This window comes from Cololabis saira, chromosome 3 (genome assembly GCF_033807715.1).
Source record: "Cololabis saira isolate AMF1-May2022 chromosome 3, fColSai1.1, whole genome shotgun sequence".
NCBI lineage: Eukaryota > Metazoa > Chordata > Actinopteri > Beloniformes > Belonidae > Cololabis > Cololabis saira.
In genome coordinates, this window is record NC_084589.1 from 20,468,953 (window position 1) to 20,488,314 (window position 19,362).

General features: G+C 37.8%; 1 protein-coding gene across 2 annotated transcripts in view; it reads right to left on the reverse strand.

The window, feature by feature from the left end:
• Window positions 1–904: 904 nt before the first annotated feature.
• The window catches only part of mtbp (MDM2 binding protein), a 35,543-nt gene continuing 17,085 nt past the window's right edge, over window positions 905–19,362 (reverse strand). For both annotated transcript variants that reach the window (XM_061718288.1, XM_061718287.1), the window contains exons 13-23: window positions 15,038–15,148; window positions 13,467–13,622; window positions 9,506–9,599; window positions 9,225–9,383; window positions 8,677–8,772; window positions 8,004–8,267; window positions 7,695–7,849; window positions 5,733–5,842; window positions 3,825–3,938; window positions 2,156–2,221; window positions 905–2,070 (exon numbers count right to left, since the gene is read on the reverse strand). In XM_061718288.1, the coding sequence (XP_061574272.1) occupies window positions 2,026–2,070; window positions 2,156–2,221; window positions 3,825–3,938; window positions 5,733–5,842; window positions 7,695–7,849; window positions 8,004–8,267; window positions 8,677–8,772; window positions 9,225–9,383; window positions 9,506–9,599; window positions 13,467–13,622; window positions 15,038–15,148 (1,370 nt within the window). In that variant the 3' untranslated portion in view covers window positions 905–2,025. The remainder of the gene's footprint in view (window positions 2,071–2,155; window positions 2,222–3,824; window positions 3,939–5,732; window positions 5,843–7,694; window positions 7,850–8,003; window positions 8,268–8,676; window positions 8,773–9,224; window positions 9,384–9,505; window positions 9,600–13,466; window positions 13,623–15,037; window positions 15,149–19,362) is intronic.

Genomic DNA, 19,362 nt, shown 5'->3' on the forward strand with positions numbered 1-19,362 from the left:
CCTTCAGCCAAGGACCGGTGATAAGTGTCTCCTCCTCTTCACCAGCAGAGTGTTTTCCTTTTCTGGTCATTTTCTTTCAAGGATCTGGTCTGACGCAGATGTAGGAGTTAAAGTGTGAACAGCTCTATTTGTTTTGTTGGTATACTGCAATACAAGCAGTACGTGCGGATAGACGCTTGTATTATCATCACAGAGCCATTCCCACAAACTAAACAGCTAAACAGGTCAGGCTCTATTTACACGCCCTTTGCTGCTTTAACCCAGAATCCCTGTGGTGACACAGCTAATGTTGATCCACAGGTATCAGCTGATCAGGAAGAAACAGCAGAAATTTAACAAAGAGTCATTCGCCAGCAGTTTTGTTTAGGGTTGACCTTTAAACTGTTGACAGGTTTCACAACTGGAACTAACTATGCAGCAAATTCTGGACTTTAGAATAAACACATAAGGATATAAAAAAACAGGGCTCTTTTAACAGTTATTTACTATTAAAGATGTTCCCCTTCGTTGAGACATTATGGAATCAGTTCTTAAATTAATAATGACAAGCACAAGTACATTAATTCTACTTGTGATAGTGTAAAAGAAAAAAAATTAAAACTATTATTCAACATGTCCCACTAGTAAAATAAAATGGCACGACTGCCTGTTGTCCACTGAGGAGCAATGTGCAACAAAACCAGAACACCCCAAAAAATACAACTAAATAGAATTTGAACAAAAAGGAAGAAAGAACACACATACACATATATTTAAATATATATATATCCTGGAAAACAGTAAAATACACTGGATCTGACATAAATGCTACTGGAGGCATTTTAATCAATTTTCAGAAGTAAAACTGAACTCTTCTGCAGGTTATAATATATTTATACAGACTTTGAAGCAGCAAACAGGCCTTTTCATATTAAAATAATGTTCAGTTTCATGTGAAGGAAGTGTTATCTCACTCTTCTCTCCTACACTACTTCACTACTACGCCTCGGCCATGGTCTTCTCTCGCAACAACTGTGTATCGCTTACTGCACTATGAACATCATAGCAGAAGCTAAAAAATATGATGACTCAAAAAAGTGATGACAGGAGAGCAATCGATACCGTGACCAAACCAGAGAAAAACCCTTGGATAGTTTTGTAAAAATGACAACCTCTGCATCTACAGGGGGACTTACTGAACTCCAAGTTGCAAAAGTTCCTTTGTGCTGCAACTTTACTGTTAGTTTATTTTGAAATTTGCCTTTTACCAAATGTTCTTCAGTTATTTCTATTTCGGTTATTCATTTTTTTGGTATCAAATACCAACCTTGGAACAACCATCTTCACAAAGACATGTATGAGTGACAGCGTATCAATGTTCTTTGCATTTGGCATGAATTTGTTGTTCTGGGTTGTCAGCTGTCAGCTGTGATAATATAATGCATATTTCTTGCACACGTGAATTCATATCTTTTTCATGCAGACGCACTGCCCTTGCACACACTGAGCTGTTCAACAAATACGATCCAATACATTTATTATCTTACGGGGAAACAACTACAAAACACAAAGATAAAATATGTACAAACATGAAGCAATTAAACATGGATGAATTTAGAAACAAAAACACAGAGCCAAATTTTAAATCATGTATGAAACTGCTAAAAAGAGAAAGAAGACTGCAGCTTGATGACAAAATCTAATCCTCTGTGACCTCCAGCACCTGCAGCTGGAGCAGCTTGTACTATGTCGAGTTGTGTGTTTCAAATCTCTACAACAATGGATATATGTAAGGTTGGATGAGCACAAAACCGCAGCTTAACAAGCATAGGTTGCCATATGATCTCCCAGAGAAGAAAACAAATTAAAAAAGAAAAAAAAAAGGATTTAGTTAATTAAAATGGGCTTAATCTAACCATTTAAAACCAATCAGAAAGGCTTAAAACATCAAACACTCTCATGAATGTGTTAAAATATAACTGGAGATGCTCTTTGAGGCAAAACCTCTTCAATTATATCAAAAGACCTACGCAGACCCGCTCATTATCATCTTCCTTTCTTTGAGGTCTTCTCCAGCACCCAGTCAATGACCTACAGTGGAAAAGATGATTAGTAAAGCAAGAAGGGATTTATGAAAACTAAAGCAAGTAGAGTAGCTGGTCTTTGGTGGAATTACCTGCTTCACGTTGATGTTGGCAGCCTTCTTCATCTCGTCATGCAAACCCCGGGACGTCTGCAAATCCTGAGTTCACACAAAAAAATGAAAGCCTGAATATTTGCGGAGGCGTAACTGAACTTGTTCCAGCCAAATCATTCATCAAACGCAAATCTAAAAATCAACAGGCCTTTAGGTCTATCAATCCTGGCTTTTCTGTGACTGATGTTGAGTATTAAAAAATGCCAATAATCCGCCAGCCGATTGATTGATATACTGCAAATATCAAGACTCAAGACTGTATTTTCTGTTTGTATCTCTACCATACTACACATAGTCGAAAATAAAATGAAAAAAAAACCTTCCTATGAATAGGTTTATTTTTTATTTGTTTTTCCGCTCAGTTTATTTACACTTGGCACAGGTGCATGTGGGACCCATATCAACTCCCGCTGCATGTAGTCCTGGCCAACTCTTAAAAACAGCACTGACAACAAAAGAGTACTCAAGCCAATGACAAATAGCGGTGATGTGTGATAACATCGGAAATTCTGTTAAGACGTTCACTTTTACTAGAATGCTTAAGCTTTACCGTTGGATTAAGCAACTCACAAAGCTAAACAAAGCTTCTGCATGTTCTCTTTAAAAACTGATGTCATGGAGACTTCCAGTCTTTATATGTCCACCAATAGTCATGTTACAACACAATACACATTAGACACCATTCCATATAAATTATGCTAAAAGAAAAAACTCAAATTTCTCCAGCTTTTATTTTGATAGTAACTTAACATCCCTGCATTTCAGAAAAATAATATTTGTCCAGTGGCTTTATCTACAAAGTGTGAATAGCTTATGGGGTAATTTATAAAGTTTTACAATACATAATATTCTGTCATTGAATATACTCCATACAGAAGTAGTGCTGGCAAGAAAAGAAACTGCTGCATATTTGCAGCTTTTCTATGGCATCTTTGATAATGTTGAAGTTGATTTCCTTTAAAATTACAGCTTTTCCCCATTTTTAGTTGCTTCTAACAAAGTTTTTTTGGGGGGAGTAAAAAGAGCTGCTGTACCCTCTCGCATTTTCAACAAAGGGTATGCAGATCACAAGTCTGAGACTTTTGAAACTTGTTTTGGCAAAGAAAATCAAGAACAAGCAAACTCAGTTCACTTATGACTCATGACAATTTGGATTGTTGACTGCCAAACGTGTCATCAGTTTGTCTGACAGTAAAGCAACCAATCACAGCAGATCTGGCCCTCCCAGCAGCAGATCAAATCAAAAAGCTGTCTTTCAAAATTAATTGGATACAATGTTTTCATCATTTTTCAAGAAAAAAAATGTGCCACATACTAGGACATAAGTTGTGTAAGAAAAACATAAAGTAAACAATATAAATACTGACCATACATTTGTAAGTTAAGTTTTGCCTATATATTGTAATTACATCATAAAATAACAGCTTTAACATCTGACTTAAAATTGCAAGAGTCAATGGAAAATGGATGAAGAAGTGAAAACACCCTCAAATAGCTTCACATATCAGGGTTATCTACATATCTACACCAAATAAATTACGGTAATACAATTTTATACAGACATGTTACAGCATACACCAAATTTAAAATGAATATATAAAAAGTCAAAAGATAAGCAATGGCTGTGAGAGGGTAGTAAAAGACAAACCTTAAGGTAGAATTTGGAGATATCAAACAGCCTTTTGCTGCAGGCCTCAAAGCACTCATGCTCAACAGTGATCCCATGGTGTTTGAGTGTTTTAGTTACAACCTCCTGCAGCATCTGAGGACACAAAAAAAAAAAAAACAGACGCACACATCCACTGTGAAAACATAAAATGCAGTTCTGTTTATTCCCTAACCACCTAATGCTTACCTGGTTCACAGAAACTAATTTTAGCGCAGCTTCTTGTTTAAAAGAGAATGAATGTCAAAGAGTCTTTACTTTAGGGGACGTCCTTGTACGTAAATGCACGCCTTTACACTCACAACACAAGCTTGCATGTATTTCATCGGTAGAGTCAACAGGGAAAACACATTCCTGAAATAAATAAAGCCGCCTTTAATCTCGTCATGGCAACAGTTCTAAGAAAATGTCATAAATAATTGTCAGGAATCATTAGTGCCTTTGAGACTGTGAAGGACTAGAAGAGGATGATTTTATTCTCTGTCTTGAATAAAGTGTTATCATTATTTCTGAATATTTGGGTTTGAATGATAACTGTGCTTGCACAGTAATCTCAAACCGCAACAAATCAAGGCCAGAATGCAGATAGTGCGCTGCATGTGGGAAATAAGAAAGCATGCAGATCTGTGTGTGTGTGTGTGTGTGTGTGTGTGTGTGTGTGTGTGTGTGTGTGTGTGTGTGTGTGTGTGTGTGTGTGTGTGTGTGTGTGTGTGTGTGTGTGTGTGTGCATGTGGGTTCCTACATGTGTGTGAAAGATGAGGGAGAAAACTTGACTGGCTGCGGGTGCAGGCAGTAGGTGATATAATAGCTGTTAAAGTGGATCTGCCACAACCTCAGAGTGCACCCCACACATTCACAATGAACATCCAAAATATAAAATATTTATCACTGCTCGAGCTCTTGCACAGCTCTCATCTTTAGTGGAAAGACTGTGTGTGTATGTGTGCGTGTGTGTGTGTGTGTGTGTGTATGTGTGTGTCCATCTGCCACTATGTGTATAGGGTTGGTGGTGACCAAAAGAGTATGTCTTCAGAAAACTAAACAAACTAAAAACAATGTTTCAGTGCAACTAGGAACTATATTTATTACTGTTCAATATTAACACAGGGATATGACTTGTACGTGCTCAGTTTCATTCATCAAAGTGGAGTTTATTGGGATGTTTGTGCCGCTTTTTCATTAATGGCTTGATACATTTTTTTTATTTTTTATTTTACATAGCCAAGTCTGGGTGGGTGGAACGGCATCTCATATCGTAAATGCAACAACATGAGATCAAAAGGCTACTGCTGGTCCAGAATTTTGAACAAAGTCTGAACATCAAAAAGATGAGACACTGTGGATGGTGAGGGGAATGTCAATATGAAAAATGTAATGGCGGGATCACATTTGTTTTCAAGTGTTCATTCAGAGAAGTGCCTACACAAATAGCATGCTGGGAACCAATGGTTTCTTATAAAGTTACTGCAATAGGTCAGTAGACCAATCTGTTTAGACATAAATAGTGAAGATTTAGCTGGTCAGCTAATGGCAGCTGAAACATCATTTTAAATCTGTGTCAATCAATTTTTCATGACAAAAAACTGAGCACATTACTAATGTTGTTGTGGTTGTTGCTGTTCATATTCTTTGGCTTTTCATTTTATTCTCCATCTTATTTATTTACTAATTTATTCTTATAGAAAGTAGTATTTTAATTCAAAGATCACCACACTAGCAGCAGACAATTTAGTGTGCTCAAACAATAAAACTCGCCATGATGCGATGAAAACCACTGTTAGAATTATTATAGTTTGATTTGTTGTTGTATTTATCTTTAAGGCATAAATGTGCTATCTGCATAAATATTAACAACAGCAACAAAAAGACGAAGATGTGTACAGCACTCACCCTGTTGTGTTTCTGTGATCGTGACTCTTTGGGAGGCTTGTCCTCAGCGTTTCCTTCCTGTGTCTTCTGCTGCTGTGATTTAGGTTTGTCAGAACAGAGAGCCACCAAACCTGGGAGGTCACGTCAGGACATTAGCATTGAGGCAAGACAGCTGGACTACTACAGGTGTTGCATTCAACATAGAAGTGAAAGAATAACAGTAGAACAGTGTGTCCCAACCCTGGTCCTAGAGTACCGCTGTTGTGGATGTTTTAGATGTAGATCCAAAAACTGATGAAATAGTCACTTAAATCAGGTTCTAACTTGTTACAAGCTCTAAAAGTCAACCTACACAGTTCAGACAGATCTCCCGCAAGTGAATGTGTGCAGGCTGCATTTCTGGCATCTTTGACTCTCCTTTTAGCTTTGTTACACCTGAATGTGATAAATGTTGAATGTTAAAGCTTCTAGATCCTTGTTGAAACATGCAGTATGGTTACATGCACGTCTAAATCAGGGTATTGGCAACAATCCAGCTAAGGATTTATCCGGAGTTTCCGAGAAATCTGAGAAAACATGCGCGGGAAGAGAATCACATTTTTGAGTAAGGTGTGTTTGACTCTGCAACGCTAGGTGGCGCTACACATCCTTTCGCGTTTGCATTCTTCCGGTTAGTTACAACATTTAGTAAACGTGGCAGATTTGAAGAGACGTAGGATGAGGACAGCATACGAAGATATGGACGCCAACGATGCAGTAGCGCTGTACATTTCGTACATATTAAGTCTGATCGTGTTGCACTTAAAATGCACACGAAGTCTTCCTCTTCTTCTGACACTGTGTTGTTGTGATTCTGTGACTGTTATTCCCGCTTCCGCAGTCTCGTCACTTCCAGAAAGGGGAGTCCTAGGCCAGTCAATAGCTCGGTGAACCACGGTTTGCGTATACTGTACATGCCAGAATACTTTGATTTAGAACTGCATTATCTGGCTCTAATAGCTCGATTTCAAGAACTCCAGTTCAGTTCGACTACAGCCCGGCTAAGGTGTATACATGGCTTTTAGAACTTCGGTATCATTCGGACTATGGCAATAATTTGGCTTTCTTGAAAGGAGCATGAGGCTCCTTTAAAGAAATGAGACTCTCTAGCGCCACCCTTCACCACGACGGCCGTTGGGGGTACTGCAGCCAACAGTGAAGCCGGCACGGGAGAACGGGGAGAACGTGCATGCAGCGTCATGTGACGTCACATCCGCAGCCCAGCGCGGGAAATTCGGACCCCGAATTGCAGCACATTTTGCAGCACACAGCCTGTTCAAGGCAACGGAGAGATACACTAGAGGGCTCATTCTTTTGGGTTTGGAACGCTTCATCTGACATTATTACTAGAAAACTTAAAACGTATACGATTTTTTTTCATAAATCCTGCCTCATGCTCCTTTAAGTGCATGTGAACGTACTGACAAATTTATGAACTAATATTAAAAAGTATTAAAGTATACTGTACACCCATTTATAAAGCACACAATATGTTATACCTTTGACTTCCCCTGCATTTTTATTTCATGTTGTGTTTGTTTTTGAATGTCTTCCTTAAAAGCCTAACCAAATATTAAGTCTGCAATTTAGTGATCACTCAAAGCCAAATAAATAAACATCCACATGAGTATTAAGATCCACCCCGTTAAGTCTATTCTTGAGTAAATAGGAACCAATGTTACTGAAAAGGATTTAATCTTCTTTCTTTTTTTTGCTTTTTCCCCCAACTATGCCTCGTAGAGCTTTCCATAACCAGCAACTAGACTGCGGATTTCAATGAGCTGTGTTTTCTTACAGCTTACTCATTAAATCTACGCAGTAATGACCAGATTTGTTCCACTGTATTGGAGATAATAAAGAAACTGGTCCAAACAACTAGTAAACTACAAGGTCACTGGTCTCTTCTCCAGGTTTACATTCAAAGTGTGACTTGTTTTATTCTACCTGATGCCTGTCTTGTGGCTGACGAGGAGCCTGTGGAGGACGAGGTGGACTGGGATCTGCTCGGTTGTTGCCGTAAAGACCTAATAGTGGGATGTGTGCCGCTGCTGCCGCTGCTCTGTGAACAAAGGGAGTCGTTGCTCTCCGACTTTACCAACCTGGATTATTTGGAAAAAAATAGATTAAAACGCACAGTTAAAATCACAAACACCAAAGTTTAGATATTTCATTTCCAAGATCAGGCTCATCTGGGTGTTTTCTTCATTCATTCACATTCATGCAGCTGACATGGAGGTAAAGGTGTGATGATACCTCTTGCGAGGAAAACCTCCAACTATGTCCGTTTCCCTGGATCTACGTTTGAGCCGTGCAACGTCATTGTTCTGCAGAGTCTCTCCATCAGGAACACTTCCTGGTTCTGACACCAGAGCAGGTGAAGGGGCAGGGCTGAGGGCAAACGGGAGGGCAGAGGGCTCCTTGGAACAAGTGGTCTGGGTTTCATAGCGAATCAGACGGGACTGAAGCCGTACAAAAGCCTGGTCCCGCTCTAGTGACCGTTGGTCATCCAGACAGAACCTGCGTGAACAAATATATGGAGAAATTATAAAGAAATGTTGAAAAAGTATTTAAAAAAAAGGTGGATAAATATGAATTTGTTCAGACTGCATTTCATAGCTGCTTGTGGTAAAAAATATTGAACATTAAAGCAGCACTATGTAACTTTTCTACCATAATATCATATTTCCAGAGTCATTGTGATGGTACATCAACCTTCAACAGGTTTCATGACACCTCTGTCATGGTCTGAGGGGTCTGTATCGCCTTCACTGGCACTATGTAACTTGGAGGTGGATGGTAGGAACCCTTCCACACTACTGGTAAAGCACTACAGCTTTTGTCCAAAGGAGCCGCCAAACTCAACATAAGCTGAAAGTTACATTGTGCTGCTTTAAAGGTTTACATATATATTTTTTTAGAAACATACTCTATGCCATGATAATGAGAGGCTGAAGCCTTGCTGAAGGGCATCCGGCTGACTCTTCCAGGAGACAGATTTGGTGACAACTGAAAGACATTATTACTGGACAGAACAAGAATGTAAGAAGACAGAGCAGAGATGAGAGACAATGATAAAGAATAGTGTCTTGTTTCTTCATGTCATATTTTCTTAATTAAACAACATGATCAAAATAAAAAACACAAAGAATTACATCTGACAGAACTGGCTTAGGCACTTATTGAGTCATTCCCTGTTTTTTTCAAAAGTCTTGCTCTATTAGCTTCTAAGCATGCTGTGTATGGCTAGTGATTATAATCAATTCCTAATTACAAGGTTGTTACATTTTTGTCATTCAGATTCATCCCAGATGTGCTATTTACTGAGATAAAGTATATGTGCTCATTTGTTAATCTAAAAAAATTATCTGTCTGCCTTTAGAGGGGGCTGATTTAAAAGCTTCATCTGTCACTCTCTCTGGAAAACAGTTCATCAAGCCAGGAAGATGCTATCTGAAAACTGATGACTGAACCTACCCTCTGTTGACAGCCAGAGGTTGCAAATCCCCGCAGGGCAAGCCATCAGATGTGAAGTGTTTCAGAAGTTCTTTAGCATCAAGTAAAGCAGAGGAGCCCCTCTGGCTGTCTTTGGGACCCAGCAGGCTGTCACTAGAGCCTGGACCTGACATACCAATTCTAATACACACAGAGACACACAAAGGAAAAACAAAGAAGAATAGTAAACAAATGACAAAACAAACCTGAAACATGGTATACAATTACATTGAAATTGGCCAAAGAAAAACAACCCTGTTTACCTTCTCTTCTGTCGTCTCCTCTGCACATTTTCTATGTTGTGGAGGACACTTCTTTCAGGCCATTCAGATGTTTGGTGGGTAAAGGTCTGAAAACCTGAAATGAAACAAAAAGGATGTCAAAGTTGTATCTTTTAAATTACAATTCCCTTCGACAAGATTGTTTTCTTTAGAATTAAATTACAATTCCCTTTGGCAAGGTTTTTTACTAAGGGCATTTAGGGTAGCATGAAGTATTTTAAATGCAATATGTTGAGTCAGATGTGCAAGTTGGGGAAAAAAATATGTATTGTCTCAGTCAAAACATTAATTAGGGAAATTCCCAAAAACTGCAGTCAGAAGAAGAATCACATTTGAATTCAACAACAGAAGCAAAAAATACACTGAAGATATAAGTAAACTCTTATCTCAAGACAACAGTTGTGTGTGAGCATAGGACTTCAGTTTTTAGGCTGCAACATGCCTTGAATCTAAATCAAACCTCAACTTCAGGTGCTGCTGTGGTGTTTGTGTTTAGTCAAAAAGCAGATGACTTGAGAAAAGCAGCGGGAGATATCCATCATTTTCATATCCTGATGGATGAGCATTCACATGTCATTACAGGAAATACAGTTGCTTCTGCCCAAAAGAATGACTAAGACATTATACAGTTGGCATTAAATGTTAGAAAGGGAGAAATTCCTCCTGCAGATCAAACGCATTTTTAAGCAGCAACAGCTGTTGCAACATAAACAAACCCAACTACCGTGCACACACGGACAACACTCTATAATGTAAGCACCAGGTCTTTGCATGATGGATTGGAAAAGATATCTGATCTTTCACTTTCACTAGATCAACACACTGAACCCATGGCAGACAGCACTCTGGGCAGATTAATCAAAGCACCTAAAAAAAAAAATCACAAAATCGTGTTTTCTCGTGTTCGGATGAGACTTTGTTAACATCGATTAAGACATAAATATGATAAGTCTGAACAGAACAGATTTACATGTGACAGGGGTGTTTCATGCGCAGTTATTGCCTGAGGATGGATGATTTTGTGTATGAAGAGACTAAACACACTCAGGAAGTGGTTTGTCATCTTAAACAAAACTGGTCACACCTGCAAGCAACTGAGACACAGACCTGATAGATTGCCATCTTCAGAAGAGAGGTTGAGCAAGGATTACAGACTGGGAAATAAGCCACTCTGCACTTCAGACTGCTCGTCTATGCATGTGTTCACCATCCAAACACTTACTTTGCGGGACAGCTAAATGCATGTAAATGATACCAAATTGGAAACTGATAACAGACACAGTAACATAAAAACCTGCTGGGGGCTGTTTTGATCAACTGAACGAGAGGCAGTTTTGTGGATGAAGGTGCCGGTCCATTGCAGTTTATGTTAATGCTGTCACACATGCTGAGTCAATGCCAGATAATTATAAGCATAATGATGAACAATGTTGTGCAGACACTCCAAACATAATTTCCAAATAATGTCACAGCATTTCTGACTTAAAAACTGCTTGACATGTGGGTCAATTAGCCCCAAAGCTATATTATTAGAACAAGTGCTGCCCTCATTGTGCACATTTTGCTGTGGCTGTGGGCTGTCATTTGTTTTATTGCTAACAATTTACTTGCAAATCATTAGCTGTTTGTGCCAAGTGTCATCCTTTCAGAGGACATGTTGTGAATGATAATGTGCTACGGTGCAATAATTTATGGCATGTTGGTAAAATTTGTAAAAAAGATATATTTTTCCTCACATGGAGCAGGGATTAATAAAGAATAAGCAAGATTCAAATGGTACTGTTTGATAAACTTTGTGTAGAATATTTATAATCTGTGTCATTAAATGTACCATGTCCCATGGTTATGTCCCAATGGCATTTAATGTGGTAAACTTAAAGAGGTTCAAAGTGTGTGTGTTGTGTTTTGTGACTGAGGAAAAAGTCGACGAGAGGGAAAACATGTTTTTAGTCTCCGTCTTAAAGGAGAATTCTGGAGTTAAAACAATTACTCGTCTATAATTGACAACTATCTAGTATTGGACAGGAAGCTCAGTCCATACAAGTCAGCTACTCATGTTGCGTAAACCACCGTCAACAAATGCAAAAGCTGCCTATTTCGTCACAAATCTAAAAGTACCAATCCAGTTTAACAGAAGCAGAAGCAGCCCTCTCTGCTGCCACACAGATATGTAGCATGCAAAATATAAGGTCCCATATCATGCTTTTCCTGACCTTCAAAGGTTGAATTTGACTTAAACTGTAATATACTCAGTTTTCAGGCAGCCAAGCTTTAATTTAAAGAATGCAGAACTGAACTGTAAATAAAATCTTTGAAAGAGCAGGCATACCATGAACTTACACCAATTGCTTTTTCTCCTTAAAAACCAATGCTCCTCACATAAGCATGAATCAAATCTACAGATTGGTCCTCTAATATGAATACATATAGGGATTAAAACTGCATCATTGAGGGACATTTAATCCATCAGTGATTCCACATCTGAGATAGCCACAAGGAGAGGGCGTGGTCTGAAGTCACCATGAGGATGGGAAACCAACAAAGGATGGGAGAGACGTACAACATTCAATAAACACACAGCAGCAAAAGCGACTTTTTCCATTTCACTTGCTTTTACAAGAGATCATGGCAAAAATGCTGTAGCTGGCCTTGCTAATTTCTTCTCTAGTGATTTCTTGTAAAATAAAAAAACATGTTTTATTTACATAATTGTGATGGAAAATTTAGTACGGAAGAGTATTAGGGCCGGGCAGGAGAAAAAATATTTGAGAGGGGAAGATTTTTTTTGTGCACTTCGAGAAAAAAGTCGAAATGTCGAGATTAATGTTGAAATACAATTTCAAAAATAAAGTTGAAATTTCGTGAATAAAGTCGAAATTTCGAGAATAAAGTTGAAATACAATTTTGTGAATAAAGTCGAAATGTCTCCTCTGGTCCATCAAATCCAGTTAGGAGAGCGACTGACAGCTATGCAGGCAGCAGCCGTAACTAACTAACTAACTAACTAACTAACTAACTAACTAACTAACTAACTAACGTTATGCAACTGCATATGTGTGATATGTGTTTCAAATCAATCTGTTATTTGTAAAGCCAATTCTTGTATTCTGAACCATGTTCTTCAACTATATTCATGAAATTTTGACTTGTTTCTCACATTTCGACTTTTTTGTCGAAATTGTACTTCAACATTTATCTCGACATTTCGACATTTCGACTTTTTTCTCGACGTTTCGAAAAAATGTTCATAGTGCATAATGAAAAAAAAAATCTTCCTCCTCTAAAATATTATTTTTATTTTTCTCCTGCCTGCCCCTAATATTCTTCCGTAATTTAGCCTTGGCCAGTTTGATTAAACCAAATCTACAGTGATGAGCATTTAGTCTTGGCCTGGGTACAGAGTAAGCAGACTGATACTTTGTTCCTAAAGATTTGCTCTGACTCTACAAAGATCTGTTTATCAGAATCGTAAGGATGAATCATCACTTGTGTTTTAAAAATCATTATGCATCCTTTGTTCTGTGTCATTTCTGCATCGAGACAGCTTATGTATTTTCTGACTCATTTGCATGCAACTGCTTAATTAAATCTACTGAAATCTGGCTCATCTCTCAAGTCTTATTCTTGCTAACTTGGTAATGCAATCAGTTTCAGTCCAGGGATTCACCTAGTGGAAAAAACATTTTATACAGAGGTATTAAGAGGTTCTTCCATAACAATGTTTATGGACAACGCACGGTGTGGAGACCAAAGAGAGTCACAGAGTGATGGAGTTATTGTTAGATGAATTGGTGCATGATCTACTGTCGTTGATCAGTGATGGGACAAACGCCAAAAAGACATTACGATTCCCAATTACAAGACAGCAGGTTGTGTAATCTGAACATCAGAGCAACCTATGCTGAATGTTGTTCAGTCTTGCCCCACCGGTAGTCCATAGTACCTGTGTGTTTTGGAGCCTGCTCCTTTGTCAGACAGGTGGCAGCAGTGGGCAGAGTGGAGTTGACCATCTTCAGATACTGCTCCCTGGCCTGATTCAGAACGGCCTTCAGCTCATTGGTGAGTGTTGAATTTGAGGCTGAAGCTTCCTCTTTCAGTCCTGGTAGCGCCCGCACACACACAAAGAGGCAGTCATTTTGGCAATGTGTTAGATTTTGTTTACAGCTCACTGACAAACTTAAAAGTGATGGAAGAATTTTGCTTTTGTTTTGATGCTACATATTCCAAATTGGTTTAAATTAAAAGCTTTAGTGGGCAGATCAAATGATACGTGAATGCCTTTTATACATTTTTGCAATAAAACAGCATTAAGCTTTACATTTTAAAGAGTTTAATTAAACTGAAACTCTTCTACCAGAAGAAAAATGTTCAGATCAAAAAGTATCTTCATCAAAAAGGTTCATCACGCAGAAAACTATTGGACATGTTAAACACAATAACAGAGGCATAATTGGGCTTCTGAGCTTTAACAGTTGAGAGTTAAACATCCAGTGAAATAGAAAGAGAATTTTAAATCAAGTTGTTGACAAACACATGCAGAAACATAGAGTGATTGCAATGCAAGAGACCTGTGATTGTTCACAACTCTCTCTGTGATTGTTCACAACTCTCTCACACACAATAATAACCAGAAAAACTTTCCCAAGTACTTATAAACTTTTCCAACTAACCTGGGCAAGCCCAGGCCCAATATAATACTAAATCTGAATAAAGTCAGGTGAGGTAAAGCTTTTTGTCTGTCAGGATTCTACATTCTAGTCATGACTATTTCAAAAGTATACCCTCACTGCTATTGCCCAAATGCAACAAAAATTGCATTGAACTTCCTTTGATATGGTTCCGCTCAGCTTATTTCAGTATCTTTGCCTTCCAAGGGGAAGTTATGTGTGCTACTGTAAAAAAAAAGTAGCTATGGATGAATCAGCCAATCAGAAGGTCGATCTGTCGATCCGTGACCTGGCTACTCCACACGTGACACGAAACTCCACATTTCCCATGATGCATTCATCGTTCTGTATGTTTGCATGTTACATAAAAAAACAAAAAAGCACTGGACAAGTTAAAAATATCTGTTTAGATCAAGAAGTTCTGCATGGATATTTGTGTACATGTCAAGACTTGTGCAAATGACAAGACTAGAAAAGCACAATATAAATGCAGTCCATTTAACAATTCAACTTCACAGCCACTTTATATAACTTGACAGCAAATTAACATGTTGGCTTTATACATGATTGACAACCCTGGTCACTTTCCAAAATGCCAGTGAAAAACAATCTCCCTAATTCACACAGCATTCATTTCTCACATTCAATATGACAAGTCAAAACAGCATTTAGTCATATTTAAGAACAGACATGCATTCAGGAGTGGATCATAGAGTAGCAAACGGTCCACTTTAAAAAAAAAAAAAAAAAAAAAAAAAAAAAAAAAAGTACAGATTACGTCATTAAGTGAATGTCAAATAGTTTTTTTCCTGGGTTCAGTGTACAGCTATTCAAATCTTGTACTCACTAAGATATTCTTTGAGTACCAGTGTCTGAACCTGGGCCACCTTTCTTTCTCTTTGCAGCAGGTGGTCTCCTTGGATACATGGCAGAGGACGGAGGATTTTGCATTCAACTCCTGATCAAAGAGATATAAACAGAGAATGAAAAAAGGACATGTGATTAGATGTAAGTTATAGAAGGTGACTAAAAGGGTGGCTTAGACGTTACCAGATTTTGGAAATATTTTGAAAGAACATTTGTTTGATGGTCCTGTTCAATAAGTCCCATCAAGAACCTACAGTATCTTGACAAACTCAACAGCTTAAAAAAACAATCAACAGGACATGAAAGTGGACAAATCATATTTGTGTGACCCAAAGTAATGACTTTATAACTTTAGCATATGCAACATTTCATTTTAAAATATCTTAAGTTAAAAGATTCAGAAAACAAGCAAAACAACTAAAGCCAGATTAGCACTCCATTACAACACATGTACAACATATGATGGATTCAATTTGTGAATCCTTCACAGAAAAACTTTTCTCAGAAACATCTGTCCGGAACAAGATGCAAATAGGCACTTTGATTCACAATTTGTTTCAGGTGCAACAATCCTCATGTATATTTTAAGACTCATTTCAATAAAAAATCTGCAGTGTCATTGAGAAAGTTAAGGCATCTTTTTAAAGTATCTCAAGTAAAAGAAGACTTGTGAAGGTTGCATTAAATGTTAAATGACAACAAGTCCTTTTTGGAGCAAACATCATAGCAGGTTCTGAATATTATAAAAAGCCAAGGAGAAACTAAGGATTTTAAAAAGGAAAAATTATTTTAGTTTGTGGAACTAAATAAACAAGAGAAGCCCACACCACAATCAACAATCTATGCTTTCACTGCATTTCTCACTACCCTCCTACCTCTCTTTCAATCCAGCATTTCTTAAATCTTTTTCTTACTTTAATGTCAATGAAAATGACATTACTAACAGTGCTAATATGACTGTTTAGTACATGGAAATTAAAATTAAATAAATAAAAAAAACAGTAAATGAAAAGAGGATGACTGGAAAGAAAAAAACAGAAGAGGAACAGAGGAAGACAAAAAAAACAACAAAAAACAGGAAAAATTGTGCTTAATAAAATTAAATGGCTGGAATATATGGGGGTATATTAATGTCTTTATTCAAGAGCATACTTTTTAGATTTGAGAGCATCGGTCTGTATTTTCACTTTCAGATCCTGTACTGCTCTCAAAACTCTGCTCAAACTCCAAGTCCCTGCTTGCAAGAAGAAATGTTATTTTCATCCTCAGAACTGCTGTCCTGCTCTCAAATCCACAGCTACTCACACAAACCTCCCTCTCTGCAGTCTCAGCCCCCCCCCCCCCCCCCCCCCCCCCCCCCTCTGCTCTCAGGTTTTTTTCCGCTCGCTCGCAAAACTTGTCCTCAGGGGTTTGACTTGGATTCTCTTGGATTATTGTGGAATAACAGTGTCAAAATTCCTCCAGCCAATAGAAAAGAACATTTGATCCTGACCAATAAAATCATCACATCTATTTTCTAGAGCGCCATGGGTACCATCATTTCACAGATTCCTCCTATAGAAGGCTTCAGTTATTTCTTCCAAAACATATTTATAATTTTGCGTTCAACATTTTCTTTTGACTTCAAGAGTTCTTAAACAACTAATTAAGTCAAATTTTTCTAGTAAAATAAATACATTTTATTTAAACAAACATTGATCAAAGATTACTGGCTTCCCGTTGCACCCAAATGAAATCATTTATAATTTTGCATTCCACGTTTTTTCTTTGACTTTAAAGCAACAGTGCAGAACTTGAGCCCTCTACAGCTCAGTGGCGGTACCAAATGGTACCAAGGAGAGGGGTAGCTTACAAAGGTGGGTTTGGGTTTGGAGGACCCAGGTTCAAGAAAAGGTTTGTATTGGTATCTTCTGCTTGTGTTTTTAGCAACTAAACTAAACTTCATTGTAATGTAGTAAAATATGGATTATAGAAGTTTGTGTTTGTTAAACCCTGAAGGTATTACAAGTAAATTAGTATTGTTTGAAATTTCAAACATTGACCAGCTCATGATGCATCTTGAAATTATTCACACGGAGTCTGAAAATGACTCTGTTGAATGAATACAACTCCGTTATGAGACAGACTATAGTATCACACATACAATTAGTGGTATTGTACGCTCCATTTATGGGTTTGTTTTTATATGAACCGTGAGACAGTTCACTTAGAATTTAATGTAGATAAAGTGAGAAAAATATTAACTTAAGTCTTAAACATCTACAGTATAACTGGTAGAATTTACATGTACAGTATAACTGGTATAAGTTTTTCAAGCAAAAAAATACAAACAAGGAAAAAAAAGGAGCGTAATGATGCACTAACGCTGAACATAACATTGAACACTGAACATTCACAAACCCATAGGAACATAATAAATCCACAACTCTTCAGAGAATGCAGCACAAAGCGATACCAATAATGCAATTCTTTGTTTCATTTTACAGCTTAAATCGGAGGAAATGCCATCAAATAAATAATTTTTCCTGTCCTCAACTTCTGACAGGAGTGTCTCCAGCTCACGGTCAAGGTTTTCTTAATTTTTTCAGTTGCTTTTGCAAATTCTTTGTTTGGATGTGTGGTTTTTCATGGAATATATCCTCATTATCATATTCAAATTGATCTACTTGAGGGAGGAGACAGGGAGGAGTGTCGTGCTCCCGCATCTACGTTCAATTTCACATTGGTTGTGATGTTCAAAACTGTGCATACGACCAAGTCCACACACTATTCATTTGAACACTGAATTTTTTTTTTGTGTGTGTATGCAAGATTTCCACGCAAGGATTCACAATGAAATTCATGCACTCTTTGTACATGAGACCCCTGTTGATTTAGAAATCAGGAAAAATCAGTTTCCATTTTTTCCATTTTTCCAATTTATGCTACTTTAAGGTTCATCCTCAACTTCCTCAAAACTACAACACAATTAAACAGAATTGCTGAATACGTTCTCAATGCTACTGTTAAAATCTTAAACCTAGTTGAGGTTCTTCACCGATACGATCCAAGACAGTAAAATGAGCCCCGCCCAGAGATGATGTAATTTTCTCCTCCATCAGTGCAACAGGAAGCCAATAATCTTTAATAATCTATCGGTCCATGTTCATTTTATTAAAAAGTATTTGTTATTTTACCAGAAAAACTGATTGAATGAATAGTTTAACAACTCATGAAGTCAAAGAAAAAATGTTGAATGCAAAATTATGAATAATTTTGGGATGAAATAACTGAAGCCTTTTGTGGGCGAAGTCTCTGAATAAAACAAGCGCACCATCGGCACACTAGAAAAAACATGTGACGATTTTATCAGTCAGAATCAAATGTGGTTTTCTATTGGCTGGGGGAATTTTGACACTGTTATTCCACAACAATCCAAGAGAGTTGAGTCAAACCCGTGTGGACAAGTTTTGCAAGTGAGTGGAAAACACCTGAGAGCAAAGGGGAGGGGCTGAAACTGCAAAGAGGGAGGTTTGTGTGAGCAGCCCTGGATTTGAGAGCAGGGCAGCAGTTCTGTGGATGAAAATAACGTTTCCGCACGCATGCAGGGACTTTCTGAGTTGAGCAAAGTGTTTTGAGAGAGCAGTACAGAATCTGTACATCAAAACACAGACTGATGCTCTCAAATCCCCAAAAACTAGCCCCTTGATTAAAGACAGTCATATAACCCCATAGAGTCAGAATTGCCAGCAGCATTGAAAACTAAGTTTTTGCAGTACAGGCAAGCAGGATGAGCACTGGAAACCCTCAACCTCTGTAAATGAAGCCAGAGGGACTTCCATTCCAAAGGAGCTATGAAACGAAGGGGCTTTTCTCCATGACATGGAAGATAACAAATTACCACAAGATATTCGCAAAGCTGCAAATAGTGACAACATGATCTTTAAATTTAATCATAGTGCAACTGGGGTTTTGAAATTATGAAACACCCCTATTAATTAGGACATGGGAGAGTTGAGGAGGAAGGCACACTGGGAGGCAAAGCTGTGTTAGGTGCATTGTGGTGCAACATCTGAAACTGGAAGTCACTTATTATACCAAGGACTTATTCAGCTGACATACAAAACTCTCTACTGGCACTATGACAAAGTTCTCTCAATTAATCTAAATAAATTACAAGCCATTTTTTACTAGGTATGCTACACTAAAAGATACATTAACACATGGGACTACAACAAACTGCTATCAGCTGATTCAATGCACTTCTAATGCTTCAAGCTTGCCAAAATGTATGTTTAAAAATTAAAGTTTGTTTAAAGGGGGAAA